Source organism: Anomaloglossus baeobatrachus, chromosome 3 (genome assembly GCF_048569485.1).
Source record: "Anomaloglossus baeobatrachus isolate aAnoBae1 chromosome 3, aAnoBae1.hap1, whole genome shotgun sequence".
Lineage (NCBI taxonomy): Eukaryota > Metazoa > Chordata > Amphibia > Anura > Aromobatidae > Anomaloglossus > Anomaloglossus baeobatrachus.
Genome location: NC_134355.1, coordinates 161030740 through 161050286, shown reverse-complemented (window position 1 = coordinate 161050286; position 19547 = coordinate 161030740). Strand labels below are relative to the sequence as shown.

The 19547-nt window shown below is 42.4% G+C and overlaps 1 protein-coding gene across 3 annotated transcripts in view; it reads right to left on the bottom strand.

Moving 5' to 3' along the window:
• The window catches only part of STXBP5 (syntaxin binding protein 5), a 611224-nt gene that overhangs the window by 275424 nt on the left and 316253 nt on the right, over window positions 1–19547 (bottom strand). For all 3 annotated transcript variants that reach the window (XM_075339550.1, XM_075339551.1, XM_075339552.1), the window contains exons 7-8: window positions 11211–11294; window positions 212–335 (exon numbers count right to left, since the gene is read on the bottom strand). In XM_075339550.1, the coding sequence (XP_075195665.1) occupies window positions 212–335; window positions 11211–11294 (208 nt within the window). The remainder of the gene's footprint in view (window positions 1–211; window positions 336–11210; window positions 11295–19547) is intronic.

Below are 19547 nucleotides of genomic sequence, written 5' to 3'. Positions count from 1 at the left end.
AAACTGCAGTAAAGTAGAGATACCTCGCAGAAATGGGGAGGCTAAAACCTGGTGACAGATTTGAATTAAGGCTTACAGGAGTCAAAAGAGTAAGGATAGTTTCATAAAGGAAAGCTTTTTCATAAGAAAAAAAAATATACCTAACAGATTATTAGGTCTACAGTTTGGTGTCCATGTGGTGTGAAAACAACATTGGATAAGCATCTCTTACCATGTGGAACGATTGTCTGTATGGGCTTGGCAGGAGAACGTACATTCCATATGGTCAGTGTACCATCTGAATGGCTGCAGATGAACTGCTTCCCTTCATGGTGCCAAGCAACAGAATGGATTGCCTAAGAGTGAAACAAAAACAATTACTGATATCTACCAAAATCTAAAAAAAGTACAGATACAGTGGTAAATGAGTACAAGACATCATGCTTTAATGGGTTAAATCATTTTGAACAGACAGCAATGCGGTGATCCATATTAAATCAATAGGCTTGTATATGATGACCCCTTCAGGACACAGTATTTTGGATTTTAGGGGCAGCCACTTTTTCAAATCGGACGTGTCACTTTATGTGGCCTACCTTTGGAAAGCTTCTATTTATCCACATTTGTGAGATTGTAGTTATGAGATTGCACTTTATTTTAGTGGTAGATATCAATTGCTATATGGTATTTTACTTGTTTATTTAAAATAAAACAAAAATAATGAAAGCTAAAATTTACAGAAAGCTTAACATTTTCAAGGAAAAAAAAAACGTACATAAAACATTTTTCATAAAAGACCAATTCAGTTCCGAACTTGTTTGGAGGGGCTTTTATATTCGTTCTTCCCATTAATAAACTAAACATTATAAGACTATTGGAATACGGAGGCTAAAACGTGGCACCGATAATACTATTTTAGGTTACTTTCATACTACGTTTTTTAACATGCGTCATGAACATTTTTTTTGGTGTAAAAGTGGATCCTGTTTTTACAAAGAAAAACGCATGCAAACGCATGTGTTATTTTGCAGGATCCTGCCACTTGAAGTTTATGGGCGGGCACTGGAGTCATGTGATCGGGAGTGAGGGTAACTGAACGTGATAGACTGGGAGCCGGCATCTGACAGCTGCAAATGCTGGTAATCAAGGTAAACATCGGGTAATTAAGCGAAGTGCTTTGCTTAGATACCCGATATTTACCTTGGTTACAAGCGTCCGTAGCTGCTAGGAGCCGGGCTGCCTGCTCCCTGCACACTTAACCAAGGTAAACATCGGGTAACTAAGCAAAGCGCTTTGTTTGGTCACCCGATATTTACCTTGGTTATGAGCGTCCACCGCTCTCAGGCGGGGGAGAGAGAGGGCGGGGGAGAGAGAGGGCGGGGGGGGGGAGAGAGGGCGGGGGGGGGGAGAGAGGGCGGGGGGGGGAGAGAGGGCGGGGGGGGGAGAGAGGGCGGGGGGGGGAGAGAGGGCGGGGGGGGAGAGAGGGCGGGGGGGGAGAGAGGGCGGGGGGGGAGAGAGGGAGGGGGGGAGAGAGGGAGGGGAGGAGAGAGGGAGAGGGGGAGAGAGGGAGGGGGGGAGAGAGGGAGGGGGAGAGAGGGAGGGGGAGAGAGGGAGGGGGAGAGAGAGACTGATCACGCCAGGCTGGTTTCTGGGCATGCTCTGTAGAGCAAGCAGGATCCTGTCTATCAGCATGCCAGCGTTCACATGCGTTTGCGTGCAGTATAATCAGGATCCAGTGAAAAACAGTATTTGGACGCAGCTCAAAAACGCTACAAGTAGCGTGTCTGAAAAAAGTTAAAAAACTGCAAGTCGCTGGATCCTCACTATAACGCACGCAAACGCAGGTGAACGCATGTTGACGCGAGTCCATTGCAAATGCATTGAAATGAAAACGCATTTGCACTGGATCCGTTTTTGCGTTAATAAAACGTTCATGACGCATGTTAAAAAAACGTAGTGTGAAAGCAGCCTTATGGGATATCTACATGTGAAAATTACTTACATATTACTTTGAACACCTACAATGCTACACTGACATTTTCTCAAAAGTATTTAATTTTGAGAAGGATTAATCAAAAAGTAATCCAAATAGCTGATAGTATACAAAACACGTACACCGGATGAGATCCCATTTCAAATAGTTAAACTTCATAGACACGTACAATTTCTGTCCGATCTGGTCAAAATTAGTGTTTGTGTCAATGCCAATTTCAGAAAATTTATATCGATCTATTATGAAAAATGTATGTTGTGTTTAAAAAAAATATCTATAAAAGGTAAACAATGATTTTAGCGTCAAACAGATATTTGAAAGGCAAATCTATAATGCATGTTCTAGTGTGATTACAACAGAAGAAGGTTAATATCTGGTGCAAATGCCAGCTCCGACCAATTTTATAAGTTGAAAAACAGGTCTAGCTGGTCGGAGATCTGTGCAAATAAATGCAGCTTAAAGGGGTTGTCCACTCCTAGGACAGCCCCTTCTGATTCCACTGGTTTCCCAAGTTAAAATAAAACCATTCCAGCGCTTTCATTAATCGCGGTTCTGGGCTGACGTGACATTGTGGTGTCACGCGAGCCCTGTGTCCAATTATGGCTGGCTTTGGATTTTTCGCCTTCAGACTAAATTAGTTACTCAACAGGAAGTGACACATTGCGGCTACCACTTACTTCCTGTTGATTGCTCATTAGGTCTGGAAGCGTTGTGAGAGAGAAGCTGGCGGTGATTGGATGCGGGGCTTGCGTGACGTCACAAAGTCATGTGAGCCTCGAACTGAATTACAGATAGTGCTGGAACGGTGCCAGAATGCAAAGTCACTACAGGGTCTTTTATTTTAATTGGGGGAAACCAGTGGAATCAAAAGGGGTTGTCGTAGTAGTGGACAACCCCTTTATAGCCAGCCATACATATTAGATGGACGTCGGCCAAATGATGTTACAGCTACTCTTTCGTCCGATACTCCCATACACAGGAGTGCTCCTCTGTTCTCATGGAAGAAGCCGTTGATTGACACTTTGGCCAGCAGCGTATCTCAGGAATAACAATGCGATCGACAATGTAAAATTGGATATGTCCTATCAACATTAATTATTTATTATTATAGCGCCATCAATTCCATGGCGCTTTACATGTGAAAGGAGTATACATAATAGTGACAAGTACAATAATCCTAAACACTACAAGGCACAGACTGGTACAGGAGGATAGAGGACCCTTCCCGCGAGGGCTCACAGTCTACAAGGGATGGGTGAGGATACAGTAGGTGAGGGTAGAGCTGATTGTGCGGCGCTATATCAGACTGAGGGTTACGGCAGGTTGTAGGCTTGTCGGAAGAGGTGGATCTTCAAGTTCCTTTTGAAGCTTGTCAAGGTAGACGAGAGTCTGATGTGCTCATGCAGAGCATTCCAGAGTATGGGGAGGCACGGGAGAAATCTTGGATGGAATGGTGGGAAGAGGAGATGAGAGGGGAGTAGAGAAGGAGATTTTGCGAGGATCGAAGGTCATGTGTAGGTAAGTACCAGGAGACATCTCCCCTAAACACCAGACGGGCAGTTTCCTGATACAGACTGTTGGACGAACACATCAGATTCAGCTGACATGGGTCTAATGTATATCAGGGCATTATGTGAAGTGATATACATTTTATTCTTCATTTTTTAGCACAAAATTAAGTTTAATAAATCGGGGAAGTGCTATACCAACAGGTCGTATGCTTTTTTATAAATTAACATTGGCTGAGAAGAAATTCAAGGCCTAGTAAGCCTTCCCGAGCTTATCTAGCCCCCACCACAAATGGAGGCCTCCACATTTCACAATCTAAAGATTTATTTCACATTAGTAGTAGCAGCTATAAAACCAAGTGGGATTAAACCATCTGTGGATATTGTAGTAATGGTTTCAGATGTAGGCTAAAAACATTAGGAAAAGTTAGTCAGTGGGGAGTGGGCTAATGACAGATGTACACGGAGTTTCCTCACATGACCTTTCAGTGCCTTTACTTAACAGACGGAGTATTAGCTGCCAGATGTTAATCCCCCAATTGGCATTTTCTGCTTAAAGAGGTTATCTTCTAAGCAGTAAGTATTCTGTGTTAAGACTGGATACACTGCATGATAGCCAAGATTCCTCGTGAACGCTGAGCACCGAGCCTCATACAATGGTAATTGTCATCATTATGCTCATAGAATGGAGGCAAAACCCAACACCAGTGAACTGAAAACTGTGCTGAGAAACGTCTGCTACTTTTTATATTGTGATGCGAATGCTTTCTTAGAAATCTGCAAACCAGCTCCATAATCTATCCAAAATGACATGTAGAGTCTTAAAAATACAAAACTGCACAAGCTCCAATCCTCGTATCCCAAACGAGAAGGACCAACAAAAACAAAGACCCTCCGTGCTGCTCTGCTACCGAAGACTTCCAAATTTGAGATACTGAGGCATTTACATTACTATTTCCGAGACGCAGGGAATGCATATTCCTCGCAGCTGCCAGCAGAGGGCATCAGAAATCTTCTGAGTATGTTGATGCGCCTTTCTGGAGGCTGCAGGAAAACCAAACAGGGAGCCTAGAATCTGTTACCATCTGTGTCAAAGGTTCTCTTACAGAATAGGTCATTTCTAGCAGGACTAATTCTTCTGTCAAAACAAGGGGCACGTCAGCAGAACCCTACAGACTTATCTCAAGGTTATTGGGGTCGTTCTTGGTAAAATCAGTGGCACACATTGAGGTGAAGAAAGCTTTAGCCACAAAGTTTTAAAGGGGTATTCCAGCTCCAGATACTTCCCTTCTGAGAGGTCTGCGGCCACTGTCCTCTTTCGTGTCATATGTGCAATTGGTAGGTATCGTGCAAGTGTCCTGGATGTGACAATCCACTTCATTTGCATGTTAATGTGGATGTTCGTGGCACCAGACCCCTTTAAAGGGCTATTAAATCTTTAAGTGGTATTCCCATCTCCAAGATCCCAATATTTAGTAGGTGTAATAATAAGAATATTAGAAAATACCTCCAATAAGAAATGTAGTATAGTTTTTTTGATTAGTGGTCACTTACTTCATGTGCAGGGTATTACAGAAGCTTACGTATCGAAGGTTATAGTCACACATATAGGGACAGCTAGATGCTGCTTGTCGTAACCATAGATACCTAAGCTACTATAATGCCCTGCACATGAGGTAAGTGACATAGCTAATCAGGAGAACTATACAACACTTCTAATTGGAGGTATTTGCCAATATTATTACACCTAATACATATTGTGATAGTCTCTTGAAGATGGGAATACCGTTTTAAAGGTACACTGCTTCCTACTGAACATGACAGTCAATTCACATGTAGTAGAATTGTTTTTAAAAATGTGACAACTCTTATTCGTTTAAAAATAACTTTAAAAAGAATCTGTCAGCAGTTTTTTGCTATAGAATCCAAGAGCTGCATGATGTAGGGGCAGAGAGCCTTACTTCAACAATGTGTCACCTACTAGACCACTTGGGTGCAGTTTTAATGGAATCCATTTTCTCTGCTGTAGATTTAGCAGTACTATGAATGTGGAGCTTTGAATAACCCCACACACACCACTGATTGGCAGCTTCCTGTATACACTGTGCATTGTCAACAAGCTGCTAATCAGTGTTGGAGCAGGGGTTACAAAGATTAGCTGGACTGTCTTACATGGGACACCTGGGACACCTAGTCTTGCAGTGATAATGTCCTGCTGATACAACGCTGATTGTAATTGAAACTACTTCACCCATCCTAACAAGGGTCATGCCTGAAATCAGACTCTCTGCTCCTACATTATGCTGCTCTGAGATTACATAGAAAACACCTGCTAACATATTCCAAATCTGCCATATGTGACTTTACCATACAGGAGGTGCTGCTTAGATCGTTGATAGAAGTTTATCACTGTCCATAGTGAGAACATAACGCGGTGAATGTATAATTGGGTACATGCAGTTTTAGGTCATTGAAAATTTTCATTTATTTTTTGCTCAAGTCACTGTTACAAATCAGTTTTGTTTATTTAGATTACGCTGGTCTCAATGTACTGGGTTTTTTTGTGTGTTTTTTTATTTTTTTTTTAAGAAACTAGTTAGGTCATGGCTAACCATAAGCAGAAATTGGTATTAATTACAATGAAATTGTACATTAGCTTATTAGCTCCCATCAGATATAGAGATCAGTCTAAGAACACTCAAAACTACTAAGACCCGAGCACCGCACACTCATTTTGATGCATGATTTCAGGAATGGCATATCAAGCATGCTAGTCTAGGTAAAGGGGATTGTTCACTACTGGACAGACATCTGCTCTGAGGAAACAGTAAAGGCTGCAGGTGGTCAGCCACTGATTGGCAGCAGAGGTCACTGGACATAATAGGGCCATGTCATCTATTGGTAACAGCAGTGAAGACATCGCTGGAATGGCGCCGCTGCAGGAGGCGAGCATACACGATTTTCTATGGGACCCTGAATTGATGAAGCACGGTTTGGCCAGCAATGGACAACCCCTTTTATTTTTACCCTTGTCTTTTCTAAGAATCCTCTGATTATACAATAAAATGTATCAATTATGCCTTCTTTTATTTCCATCTGTAATTTGTAAATACAAACATCTCTGGCTATAAACGTTTCAGAGGTTAACAGCAGTGTTACTTCTTACAATTGAATATTACAGATTAATATCCATGGGAGGGCTTTAATACGAGTATACAAGTAGCACAGAGATAATCAGTACTGGCTAATGAAGGGCACATGATACCACATTGCATGGCGACTTTATTAGGGACATCTAATGTGTTACGCTCATTAGATCTTCAGCAATTTGTTGTGCTACATACTTAATAAATCGTTCCGCAGTAATAATGCTGCATGTAGACAGGACATCTTCCACAGTGGCTTAAAATATGAGGACTTTTAGGCCTTAAAGGACACACTGGGTAAAATGGAGCGAGTGGAATGCGATTAAAAAAAATAATAATTAAAATAAAAAAAAATTAAAAAAATCACATTCCACTCGGACACGTTACTCTATGGGGCAGCTCGCATGAGTGATTTTTTTTCTCAGTCCCAATTGGACCAAGAAAACAATTGCAGCATGCTGCGGGTGGAATCCGATTAGTTTTCTCTCACACCCATACAAGTCTATGGGTGCGAGAGAAACATGGCATTGCACTCGCATTACAGCAGAGTGAAGTGTGATATACGAATCAGCTGACAATGGAGGAGATGGGGAGAGTAGTCCCGCCCTCTCCTCCGCAGCTGTGCTCCGATCGCAGGATCGCATCACAGTGGCATGACACTCTGCTTACAAGCGCAGCAGAGTGGGAGCAGAGTGTCATGCAATGTACTCGCTTTAATGAGAGTGTGTCCTTAGCCTTAGGGCCATGAAAGCAATAAAGGATTGCTGTCATGTGATACCACACCATGACGACGCAAAACTTGCGGCAAAATGCATTATCCTGCTGAAGGTGTTTTTCTGTTATAAGTGTAATAGGTTCCATGAGACAATGAACTTGGTCCCAATGCAATTCTTAGGTAAACCATACTGTCATAGGTATTAGAGGAATCAGCGAGTGGCAAAAAGCAGTTACTCGCATTACTCCACCCCAAACAGTCTGAACTTTTTATGTATAAGAGGCTTCCAAGATTGATGCGACAAATTCTGATCTTCTGATTATCTTGGTGCTTCAGAAACCTGGGGATTCCTCAGATTAGGTTACTCAAACTGACAAGCAGTAGCACTTGATGTGGTAGTGTGCCATTTGTAGCAAGGAATGATGAGCTATCAATTTGAACACAAACATTGTATTCGGCTGCAATTTACCTGACTGTGCACTGCGTGTTTCACAGAACAATTCTTAATATCCTCCTTTAGCCCCTTTTGTTAAATGGTTTTCTTACTACTTTTCAACTAAACTTCATTTGCCCCAACTTTTGACAGCTTTCAATATACCTCAATGACGAGCTTCTTCTATTAGGGCAGCTGACAGCAGGACTTGATGTTATCTACTATTCACATGCAGCTCCTCTGTCCTGCTCAGCTTTGTCCGATCAGCCCCTCTTCCGGGCTCTGGAGGAGCATGTCACACTCCTCCTGGCGGGGACGGTGCATCAGTCATTAGATTGATGCATCATCTGCATCTCAGTCCATTAGTCTGAATCTGCATGCTGAGTACCAAGCCTCCACTTGCTCTAGTGATCCCATCTAAATGCTCATTCACAAATATTTTTCAGTGTAAATGTAACTTAATGGACTGAGATGAAGATGCAGACAAAGCATCAATCAAATGACTGCTGCATTGCCCCCACCAGAAGGAGTGTGACATGCTCATCCAGAGCCCGGAAGAGATGCTGATGGGACAAAACCCGAACAGGAGGAAGAAGCTGCATATATACAGAACACATGACCCGCTGCCTGCTGCACTGGTAGAAGGACAGGTTACAAATGTATTAAAACCTTATGTGATTTCACATGTTAGGTCAAATTAAGCAGTGGGAGACCCTTTACCAGGTCGGTCCCTTTTGCTGAATAATTTTCAGCAAACACATTCTTAGTAAACTCAAGACTGTTCTACGAGAAAACTCCACAAGACTATCTGGGTTTTTGTTTTACATGCAGACCTCAGCTGTTCTAGCACCCTTAACCATGCCTCTTTAAATTCACTCCAATATTTCCATTTTTCCATTCTAATGTGGATTTTCAAGTAAACTGCTCAATAGAAAACTTTATTTTGTGCTGCACCACCTCATATTGAGCTTACATTCGGGGAAGCTCCAAACGTGAAACAGGAAAAGTCTCAAATAAAATGGCCATTCTGTGTTATTCAAAGGTATATTCTTTCTCTTGGAAGTTACAGGAGTTGTAACCTTATGTTCATGAACACAAAGCTTGGGAGAAGGGGCAATCTTCATAAACCAGTTTCACACATCCGGCATTCCGCTGGATTGCCGGATCCGGCATACTTCAGTACAGTGTAATACTGTACAATGGCATCACTGCAAGCTCCGGTCACATGACAGCATGTGACCGGAGGTTGCCGCAATGACATTGTACTGTATTGCACTGTACTGGAGTGTGCCGGATCCGGCAATCCAGCGGAATGCCGGATGTGTGAAACGGGCCTTAGGCTGGCGTCACATTTGTGTGTGACTCACGAGAGGATTACATAGCCTAGACTGGCAGACGGCTCCCCTGACAGGAGCGTGTCTGCTTCATGAATTTCTATGCAGCAGACAAGCTCCTGTCAGGAGAGCCGCCGGCCTGTCCGGGCGATGCTACCATCATGTGAGTCAAAGCATTATATAGTTCAGCCTTATATATAGAGTCATGACCGAAAGTGTCGGCATCCTTGAAATCGTTCCAGACCATGACGTTTTTCTCCCAGAAAATGATTGCAATCACAAATGTTTCGTCATACATGTTTATTTCCTTTCTGTGTATTGGAACAGAAAAAAAAAACTGGAGGGAAAAAAAGGCAAATTGGACAATATTTCTCAAAAAAATAAATATATAATTGTGTGTAAATAACGGTTTCATGTATGTAATGCTCATTCAAACTCACCTGTGGAAAGTAACAGGTGTGGGCAATATGAAAATCACACCTGAAACTTGATAAAAAGGGGAGACATTGACTCCATCTTTGCATTGTGTGTTTGTGTGCCACACTAAGCATACAGAAGAGAAATAGGAGAAAAGAACTGACAGCTTGAGCACCAAACGTTTTAAAAAATAATAATCTCAAGCTTACGAATCATTCTCCAGAGATCTTGATGTTCCTTTGTTCACGATGAGCAAAATAACCAACAAGTTTACAACTCATGGGACACTAACTAATCTCCCTGGACAAGGAAGGCAGATAAAAATTTATGAAAGTTTGCAACACGGGACAGCCTGGATGGTGGATAAGCACTTCCAAAGCCTTCATTAAATCTGAAGATCACCAAAAGGATTTTGGGTGGCAACGTATAGCTCAGTGTCAAAAAGCTGGGTTTGAGTCCTAGGTCATGGGTCTTGCAGCAGGACAATGTCCTCATACATACTTCAAGAAGCACTCAGAAACGGATCGAAACAAAGCGCTGAAGAGTTGTGAGGTAGCCAGTGAGTCCAGATCTAAATCCCATTGAACATCTGTGGAAAGATCTTGAAGAGAACCGGTCACCACTTTTTGAGTCTGTTAACAAAATTAAACCACCTTTACCTGTTCCTTTGCTGCATTCCAGAAACGTGTCTATCAGCTCCTGACTCCACCTGTATACCCCACAAATGTACCATTTGATATGCTCCTGCGCTATATGTAAATTAAAGTGATCCGGTTCCATGGGCATCCTCTCTGCTGCTAATCGCATCATCTACATAATGAACCTAGATCTTGTGCCTGTGCAGTACCGTCGCAAGCCCGTGCAGGTGCACTCTATGCGCTACCACGGGCAGAGGATAGAGCATCACTGCGAAAGCCCCAAGCAATGTCATTGAGATATCATTCTGATTACGGCACTTGAGCAGTACATACAGTGCAGGAGCATATCAAATGGTATTTTAGGGGGGAGTCAAAAGCCGATACATATGTTTGTGGAATACAGAAAAGGAAGATGGTGGCATTTGTTCATAGGCTTAAAAACTGGTGTCAGGTTCCCTTTCAAATTGCTGTTGGGAGAAGACACCCTTCAAATATGAGAGACTTGGAGCAATTTGAAAAAGAAGCGAGGTTCAAAAATTCTAGCTGAGAGGTGTAAGAAGCTTGTTGACGGTTATAAGAAGCAACTGATTGTGATTATTTATCCCAAAGGGTGTGCAACCAAGTATTAAGTTTAGGGTGCCAACAATTTTGTCCGGCCCATTTTTCCAGTCTTGTGTGAAATTACGTCAAATTTGCCATTTTCTCTTTTTTGTGCTGTCCCAATACACACAAAGGAAATAAACATGTATAACAAAGCATGTGTAATTGCAATAATTTTCTGGGAGAAATATTTCATTCTCTGGAACAATTTCAAAGGTGCCAGCACTTTCAGCCATGACTAGTACCGTATATTTATGCTGCAAGCTGTCTGCTACATCACAAGATGACATTATAGGAGAAGATGCATTGAGTGGAAAATCACGTGCGTGAACGCTGCACATTTCTATTTTTTATATCATTCCCTCATTTGTAGATTTTTTTTATATAGATTTCACAAACACCACAATATTATTAAAAATCAAGAACATGGAAAATAAGTTGACATACCTCATCGTAGGTATATCTGTAGTCCGCTCTCTTCGACTTGAGGTCCCATAATACTACTGTACCAGACTCATAACCAATTAGCAGCTGAAAGACAAAACTGTAATGTTAGAGCTCTAACTAAACAGACAAGTTTTTCTTCATTTTGTTTCTTTAATTTAAAAAAAGAGAACTTAAAGTTTGTTTTTCTTCTTAAATCTTCCCCATTCTCTGACATTAGATCACTTAAGTTAGCTGACTACAAGATAGAAAAGATGGGAGAAAATAGTGTTTTCATCTCAGGCTTTTGGCCGAATTATCAAGATGTGCACAATCATATCAGTGAAGAGCAGATGTTCAAATTACACCGTGAAAGACTTTAATTTGTAGTTTGTAGAGATACTGCCATTGTCGTTAACAACAGATGTCAGCACCAAGGGATACGGATGGCAAGAATTTTCCAAGAACTAAACAGAAGTCTTCCACAAGAGGAGTAACGGGGCTCTACTAGCTTTGGTTGGCTTAGCTTTACATAACGTTAAGTTCACCAAGATACAGGATTCTACAGGAAAACTCAATCCTTATAGCCATTGACAGAAAAGGACAAGTATATTCAATAATATCCCCCGTCTACCTAGGCTTGTAATCACGCTCTAAAGGGCAACCCTAAAGGCCACGTGTCTCACTAAGCGACACCGCTAGCGACATCGCTGCTGAGTCACGTTTTTTGTGATGCAACAGTGATCTTGCTAGCGATGTCGCTGTGTGTGACATCCAGCAACGACCTGGCCCCTGCTGTGAGGTCGCTGGTTGTTGATGAATGTCCTGGACCATTTTCTTCAAAGGCGATGTCCTGCTGGGCAGGACGCATCGCTATGTTTGACACTGTGTGACAAGGTCCCAAAGACAGCAGAGATCGTTATACAGGTCGTTACTGAGTCGTTGGTAAGGTCTGACTGTCACATCTCACCAGCGACCTCCTAGCGACTTACCAGCGATCCTTATCAGGTCGCATCGTTTTCGGGATCTCTGGTAAGTTGCTAAATGTGACGGGGGCGTTAAGTGGAATCACATTTCCATACTTGAGAGCCATATACTTTTTGAAGGTTTTCCTTACATGGGTTGTTTATTGATTGGTGGATGTCTATCTGCTGGGACCTGCGTTGCACATTTGTTCCCTATGTGACTTCAGACCCCTACACTCTGCTTTCGCTGGAAGTCAGCAAATGAAAGTCCAAAACAAAATGGCGAGGAAAATAAAGATATATATAGAATAAATTACATATATATCTAATATATAAAGCTGAGTGTATGTAAGTATGTATGTCCGCTAAAGGAATCCGCACAGTCACATTTATAATCACGACAATTTGCACAGCCGCCTCATCTGACTCCGGGAACATCACAGACTATGTAAAGAGAAAGTGAGCCAGTTTACCTGAGGTCAAAGGATGGGTACCACGGGAACCTCCAGCTGTGACCACAGAAAAACTGAATGACCTCACCGCTCACAGTTGTCTCTCAGTAAGTCTCTGCCTGAAGCCACAGTGGGCGGTCATATTTTTTTTTTTTATTGTGCCCACATGTGGCACCTTCAATACGTAGCGGAGCCGGGATTGTCATGGGACCTTGTGTAGATTACGATGGAACTGTGTGTTTAGGGTTACTAAATTGGAGAAAGAGTGCAGGGTTTTTTATTTCAAACAAAAGGATTTTTTCAGTGTTTTTTAATTTCTATTCACTTACAGTATATTAGTAATGAGGATTTCAGATGCCTCCTATTGCTAATCTAGGGTTTAGTGGCACCTGTGAGCTGTCATTAATCCCTTACATTACCCCAATAGTCTTTGCACCAGGGTATACATGATGAGCTGATTTAAGTGCCGGAATGGTCACACCTATCGGATGCAACAACTCTGAGCGGCTGCAGGCTGCTATTTTTAGGCTGGGGGGGCCTAATAACCATGGGCATCCCCATCATGAGAATACTAGCCCTCAGCTGTTGGCTTTATCACGGCTGGGTATCAAAATTGGGGGGGATCGCAGGCAATTTATTTTTTTTAACTATTTATTTACATAAAAGAAAAAAAGCTGCATAGGATCTCTCTTATTTTGATACACAGCCAAGATAAGCACATAGCAGGGGACTGCAGATGTATGCTTTATCTGCGTTGGATATCACGATACGGGGGGGGGGGGGGGGGGGACCCTACGGCTATTTTATTTTGTTTATTGTTACACCACTAAAAGGGATGCAGACAACATGTGTGATTCCAACCAGTCACAGATGTTGTCACACAGGGTGGGGGCGCAGTCTGACTGCCACCAATCACAGATGCCGGGGCTGAAGGTTGGTGGGGGAAGCAGTGAAGATGTATGAGGGTTAATGAGCAGACCGGGAAGTAGTGTTACAGCTGTGCGGGAGAAGCCACAAATATAAAGCTCCTCATTATTCTTTATTTTTCCTTTATTTATTTAATTTTTTTTTTATTATCCGGGTGGCTATATCTGAACAGTTACAGGGAGTTCCCTAGGAATGCACTGTTGGGGTCCTTGCACGGACACAGTTCGGGTTCACTCATTACTAGTAGCTACCACAGCAAGATGCATCCGGATACCATCCTCTACTATTTGAAGACATACTGGTTAGAGCAAAAAATCTACATATCAGATGAAACAAAAAAAAAAAATATCTATTGGGATGATGGCTATATTCAGTTTTCCATAAAGTATGTCTCTCCTTATTATTTCCCCTTTGGTATTAGAGTTTAATTGCAAAAATTCTACTATAAATGCCTGATACAGGCTCATTGGGATTAGTTAGGACTCTGCTGCAGCATAGCAGTGAGGCATTTACTTGTCCGTTAATCTAATGGTGGCATTAATGCGTTTTGCTGTTAGTAACTCAGACTGTATTGAGCCTTCGCACAGGGCACATTTACATGTAGATTCAGGCGTGGATTTGTGCCTGTGGCTTAGGCCCCCTTCACACGTCCGTGAAAAACACGCACGTGTGTTACGGGCCGTTTTTCGGGTCCGTGTCCCGTTTTTGTGTCCGTTTTTATGGTCCGTGTGGCACTTGTATGAATTGCGTATGCTAGCCGTGTTTGTGTGCAGAACGTCCGTGTGTGCTTGTGGAATTAACGTGTATGTGTACGTGTAATCTCCGTGTGTAATGTCCGTGTGTGTGATGCACAATGTCGTTTATAAACGTCGGCTGACAGCAGACAGAGTTGCGCGATGAGAATGAACTCGGGTGAACTTCACCCGACTTCATCCTCATACCGCGGCTCTGTCTGTGTCGAGTACTGATTAGCGGTCACCTGTGAAGGATTCACCGGTGACCGCTAATCCCCCGAGTAACTGAAGTTTCCCCCCCTCTCTCATACTCACCGTTCCTCGATCCCCGGCGCGGCCCTGCACGGCATTCACACTGCTGCGGCGGCTTTTACTATTTTGAAAAAGCCGGCCGCTCATTAAACAATCTCCTATTCCCTGCTTTCCCCGCCCACCGGCGCCTATGATTGGTTGCAGTGAGACATGCCCCCACACTGAGTGACAGGTGCCTCACTGCACCCAATCACAGCAGCCGGTGGGCGGGTCTATACTGTGCAGTAAAATAAATAAATAATTAAAAAAAAATGGCGTGCGGTCCCCCCAATTTTAATGCCAGCCAGATAAAGCCATACGGCTGAAGGCTGGTATTCTCAGGATGGGGAGCTCCACGTTATGTTATTGTTAGGCTGGGGGTCTTCATTACCTGCGTGGAGGTGACCGGAGCGGCGGTGTCTTCTGCAGCTCCTGTCACCTCCATGCAGCAGCGCTGGATGCGACGCTGGACCATCCTGGTGAATATTTCTGCCCTTTTTTGTTACCATGATTGTATAATGCCATTATTTCTGTACACTAAAAAATTTTTCATGTATCTTTTTATTGTAGTGTAAACTGATGAAGGTCGGATGACCGAAACGTCTTTAATAATTACACAGATCAATGAATAAAATATAAAACAATTTCAGTTGAATGCTTTGAGTGCTGGATTTTTTTCAATTTTTTGATCTGGGGTGGGACCCTATCCAAGCACCAGCGACTATAGAAGGAGTGCCACATTTCTATATTCTATATAGTATATCCTTTAGTGTGTGCACCCTCATTTTTTCTTATAATGGCCAATGTGGCGTTTTCTTATACTGCGGATGAAATGGCAGATATTATGAGCCGTACCACAGTGCAGAGTGATTTTTTGCATATTCCTACTTCTGAGCTTCGAACCCGTGATTTTCAGAAGGAATCTAGAAAATTACAAAATTTGGAATTGCACTGTGCCACTATTGCAGAATACGTACGTGTTCAAAGAATTCCAAGAGGACTACGGGTTGGTGTAAGACCGACCATCTTCAGTGACAACCCTGATTTTTGTAATCGTTTTGAACAGATTCTTAACAAATGCTCTTTTGACTTAATGACTTTGACTTTGGATTATTTAAATCAAGCGATCATTACCAAACGTGAAGAGATTGTCGTGATTGAGCAACAATTAAATTCCACCTCTTCGGCTGAGGATCTGGCGAAAATCAAAGATCAAGTTACAAGAGATTTACAAATCCATAAAATTGAAAGTCAAAAAATTAAAAGAGAAAAATTCCTACGGGATACTGAGGACTATAAAAATAATCGAGTTTATCGGTGGCGTGATACATCCTCCAGAGTGTTTCCAAGACGTTTCCAATATTCCTCTAGTGGTGATTCGGCTTCGGATTCGGAATTTTCCTTTACCAGACGACCAAAACCACATTTTTTAGGTCAAAGAAACCGCAGAGGTCAAAGAGGAAACCTAGGCGGGGGGGACAACGCCACCGAACCTGCAAGAACAACGATGGTCACCAGATCCCAGAGGAGTTGATCACTGATTTGATGATGGCCGGTCCCTTTAGGTGGACAGTATATCTGCTAGTGAAGCGGCTCAACTGACAGATTCTTCATTTTTGTCTTTTTGTTGACATTTTTTGTATATCATAGTTTATGGTTCATGCATTATAATGTGGTGAATATTTCTGCCCTTTTTTGTTACCATGATTGTATAATGCCATTATTTCTGTACACTAAAAAATTTTTCATGTATCTTTTTATCACTAGAAATAAAAACACCAAACGGACACGGACTATAGGTAGATGCATACGTGTTTACTAACGTGTGTGCACATACCCATAGACTTTCATTGTGTCCACGTGTGCGTGCTCCGTGCAGATAACGGACATGCATCCGTGCAAAACGCATACACATACGGATCATGGACACGCACACACGGACATAATGAAATAACGCACGTGTGACCACAATCATAGATTAACATTGGTGCACGTTTGGCCGTGTCTCCGGTATATACGGAAACGGACCAAACACGCACGTGTTTCACGGACGTGTGAAGGGGGCCTTAGAAATAGAATACTAACTATATCTAACTGTAGTATTGGCAAAACAGTGACAAAAGTCAAATGCAATGGTGTAGACTGATTATTACAAAGAGCCTGCAGATGGTAAAATGGGGACTAACTTTTTTGATTAAACTTGCGAATATGTGTATAGTGTAGTGTGAGTGTATTAATATACTCACCTACCACAGGTCTCCACAGAATCCAGGGTTGTACTACTCAATTTTTCAGTGACATAATAGTTCTTCTGAGTCTAAAGATCACTCTGCGCTCTCTGAATGATGGAGGTGGCATTTACAATGCACGTCTATGGAGCGTAAGAGTGAGGTTACATAACCTTACATTTTAAGAGACTTTTGGCGCTCGTGTAAAATATAGCGTGACCCAAAACGTCTTCTGTGCAACGACGTCACTGAGAAAAGGAGCAGAAAGGCGCCGGATAATGGAGACGGCGGCAGTCGGGGAGTATATCAACATAGACATTGCAGACATAAGTGGATTGTAATAAGGGCAATCTGGGCTACCACCTGAAGTCTGAGGCTCCAGGCGGGCCCCTGGCCAGATTGCACTCATTATAATGCTTTGTCCACTGCCGGTGGTGGCGTAAATCGCCAAGCTGGTAGCTTTCCCAGGACTCCGCTATTGGCAATAGAGAATACCAGCATAGCTCCAGTCGCCTCGTCTGTGATGTGCGCACCGGCCACAAAAAGGAGAAGAATCCTGGGGACCAGAGCAGTGGGCCTGGGGAGCGGGGGGGGGGGGGGGTATGGGTATGTGTTTTATTCTCATATGTGTATGGGATGTGTGAGGGAGCTATATATGGGCTCATACTATACACATGGGGGGGCCACGTGTGTGTGTGTGTGTGTGTGTGTGTGTGTGTGTATATATATATATATTATGTGAGAGCTCATCCTGTGTGTAGGGGCTGTAAGGGCTCATCTTTTATATAGGGGCTACGCGAGGGCGCATCTTATATATATGAGCTACCTGAGTGCTCATGCTGTATATAAGGAAGGCTGTGCGTGGGTTCATCCTATATGCAGGGAGGCTATGTGAGGACTCAGCCAGGGAGCTATGTGGAGCCCATCCTGTATATATGGAGCTATATGGGGGCTCATTCTGTATCAAGGGAGCTATGTGGGGGGCTCATCCTGTATATAGGGAGCTATTTGTAGGCTTATACTGTGTATAGCGGGCTATGTGGGGACTCACACTGTATATAGAAGGCTAGGTGAGAGCTCATACTGTATATTGGAAGCAATGAATGCTCATACTGTATATAGGGAGGCTATATGAGGGCTCATTCTGTGTATAGGGAGCAACACTAGCAAAAGACAATATTTTGAACTTTTGACCTTCAGGCCATATCTCATACAATTTCGATTGTGAAATTACCTTCATTTTATAGACAATCACTATGGCTATCTAATACATAAAATTGACTTGCTACTATTTAGCATATGAGAGTAGTCTCACATTCCAAGCTGTAGTGGATGGTGAGATATGGAGCCCGAAAGTCAAAAGTTCAAAACATTGTTACCCTTTTGCTCTTCAGTGTATGTTGGGGCACATACTGTATATAGGGAGGTGTCATCATACTTAATTCTGCTTAATATTAAGTGATACAATTATTAATATAAAATAATTATAATTAACATGTTAATATTAATATTGAACAGCATTAATTTCAGTCTTTTAGTTCAGCCCTTTCCAACAGTCATGGTCTCATGTGGTGGCTCAGGAAAATGAATTTCCTATCAATGATCTATTATGTATAGCGCTATGTTATGTAAAGCACCATACAGTCATATGAAAAAGTTTGGGCACCCCTATGTTAACCTTTTTTCTTTATAACAATTTGTGTTTTTGCAACAGCTATTTCACTTACATATCTAATAACTGATGGATACTAATATTTCTGGATTGAAATGAGGTTTATTGTACTAACAGAAAATGTGCAATCCGCATTTAAACAAAATTTGACCGGTGCAAAAGTATGGGCACCCTTATCAATTTCTTGATTTGAACACTCCTAACTACTTTTTACTGAGTTACTAAAGCACTAAATTGGTCTTGTAACCTCATTGAGCTTTGAACTTCATAGGCAGGTGTATCCAATCATGAGAAAAGGTATTTAAGGTGGCCACTTGCAAGTTGTTCTCCTATTTCAATCTCCTATGAAGAGTGGCATCATGGGCTCCTCAAAACAACTCTCAAATGATCTGAAAACAAAGATTATTCAACATAGTTGTTCAGGGGAAGGATACAAAAAGTTGTTTCAGAGATTTAAACTGTCAGTTTCCACTGTGAGGAACATAGTAAGGAAATGGAAGAACACAGGTACAGTTCTTATTAAGCCCAAAAGTGGCAGGCCAAGAAAAATATCAGAAAGGCAAAGAAGAAGAATGGTGAGAACAGTCAAGGACAAGCCACAGACCACCTGCAAGACCTGCAGCGTCATCTTGCTGCAGATGGTGTCAATGTGCATCGGTCAACAATACAGCGCACTTTGCACAAAGAGAAGATGTATGGGAGAGTGATGCGAAAGAAGCAGTTTCTGCAAGCACACCACAAACAGAGTCACCTGAGGTATGCAAAAGCACATTTGGACAAGCCAGTTACATTTTGGAAGAAGGTCCTGTGGACTGATGAAACAAAGATTGAGTTGTTTGGTCATACAAAAAGGCGTTATGCATGGAGGCAAAAAAACACGGCATTCCAAGAAAAGCACTTGCTACCCACAGGGAAATTTGGTGGAGGTTCAATCATGCTTTGGGGCTGTGTGGCCAATGCCGGCACCGGGAATCTTGTTAAAGTTGAGGGTCGCATGGATTCAACTCAGTATCAGCAGATTCTTGACAATAATGTGCATTCAAGAATCAGTGATGAAGTTGAAGTTACACAGGGGATGGATATTTCAGCAAG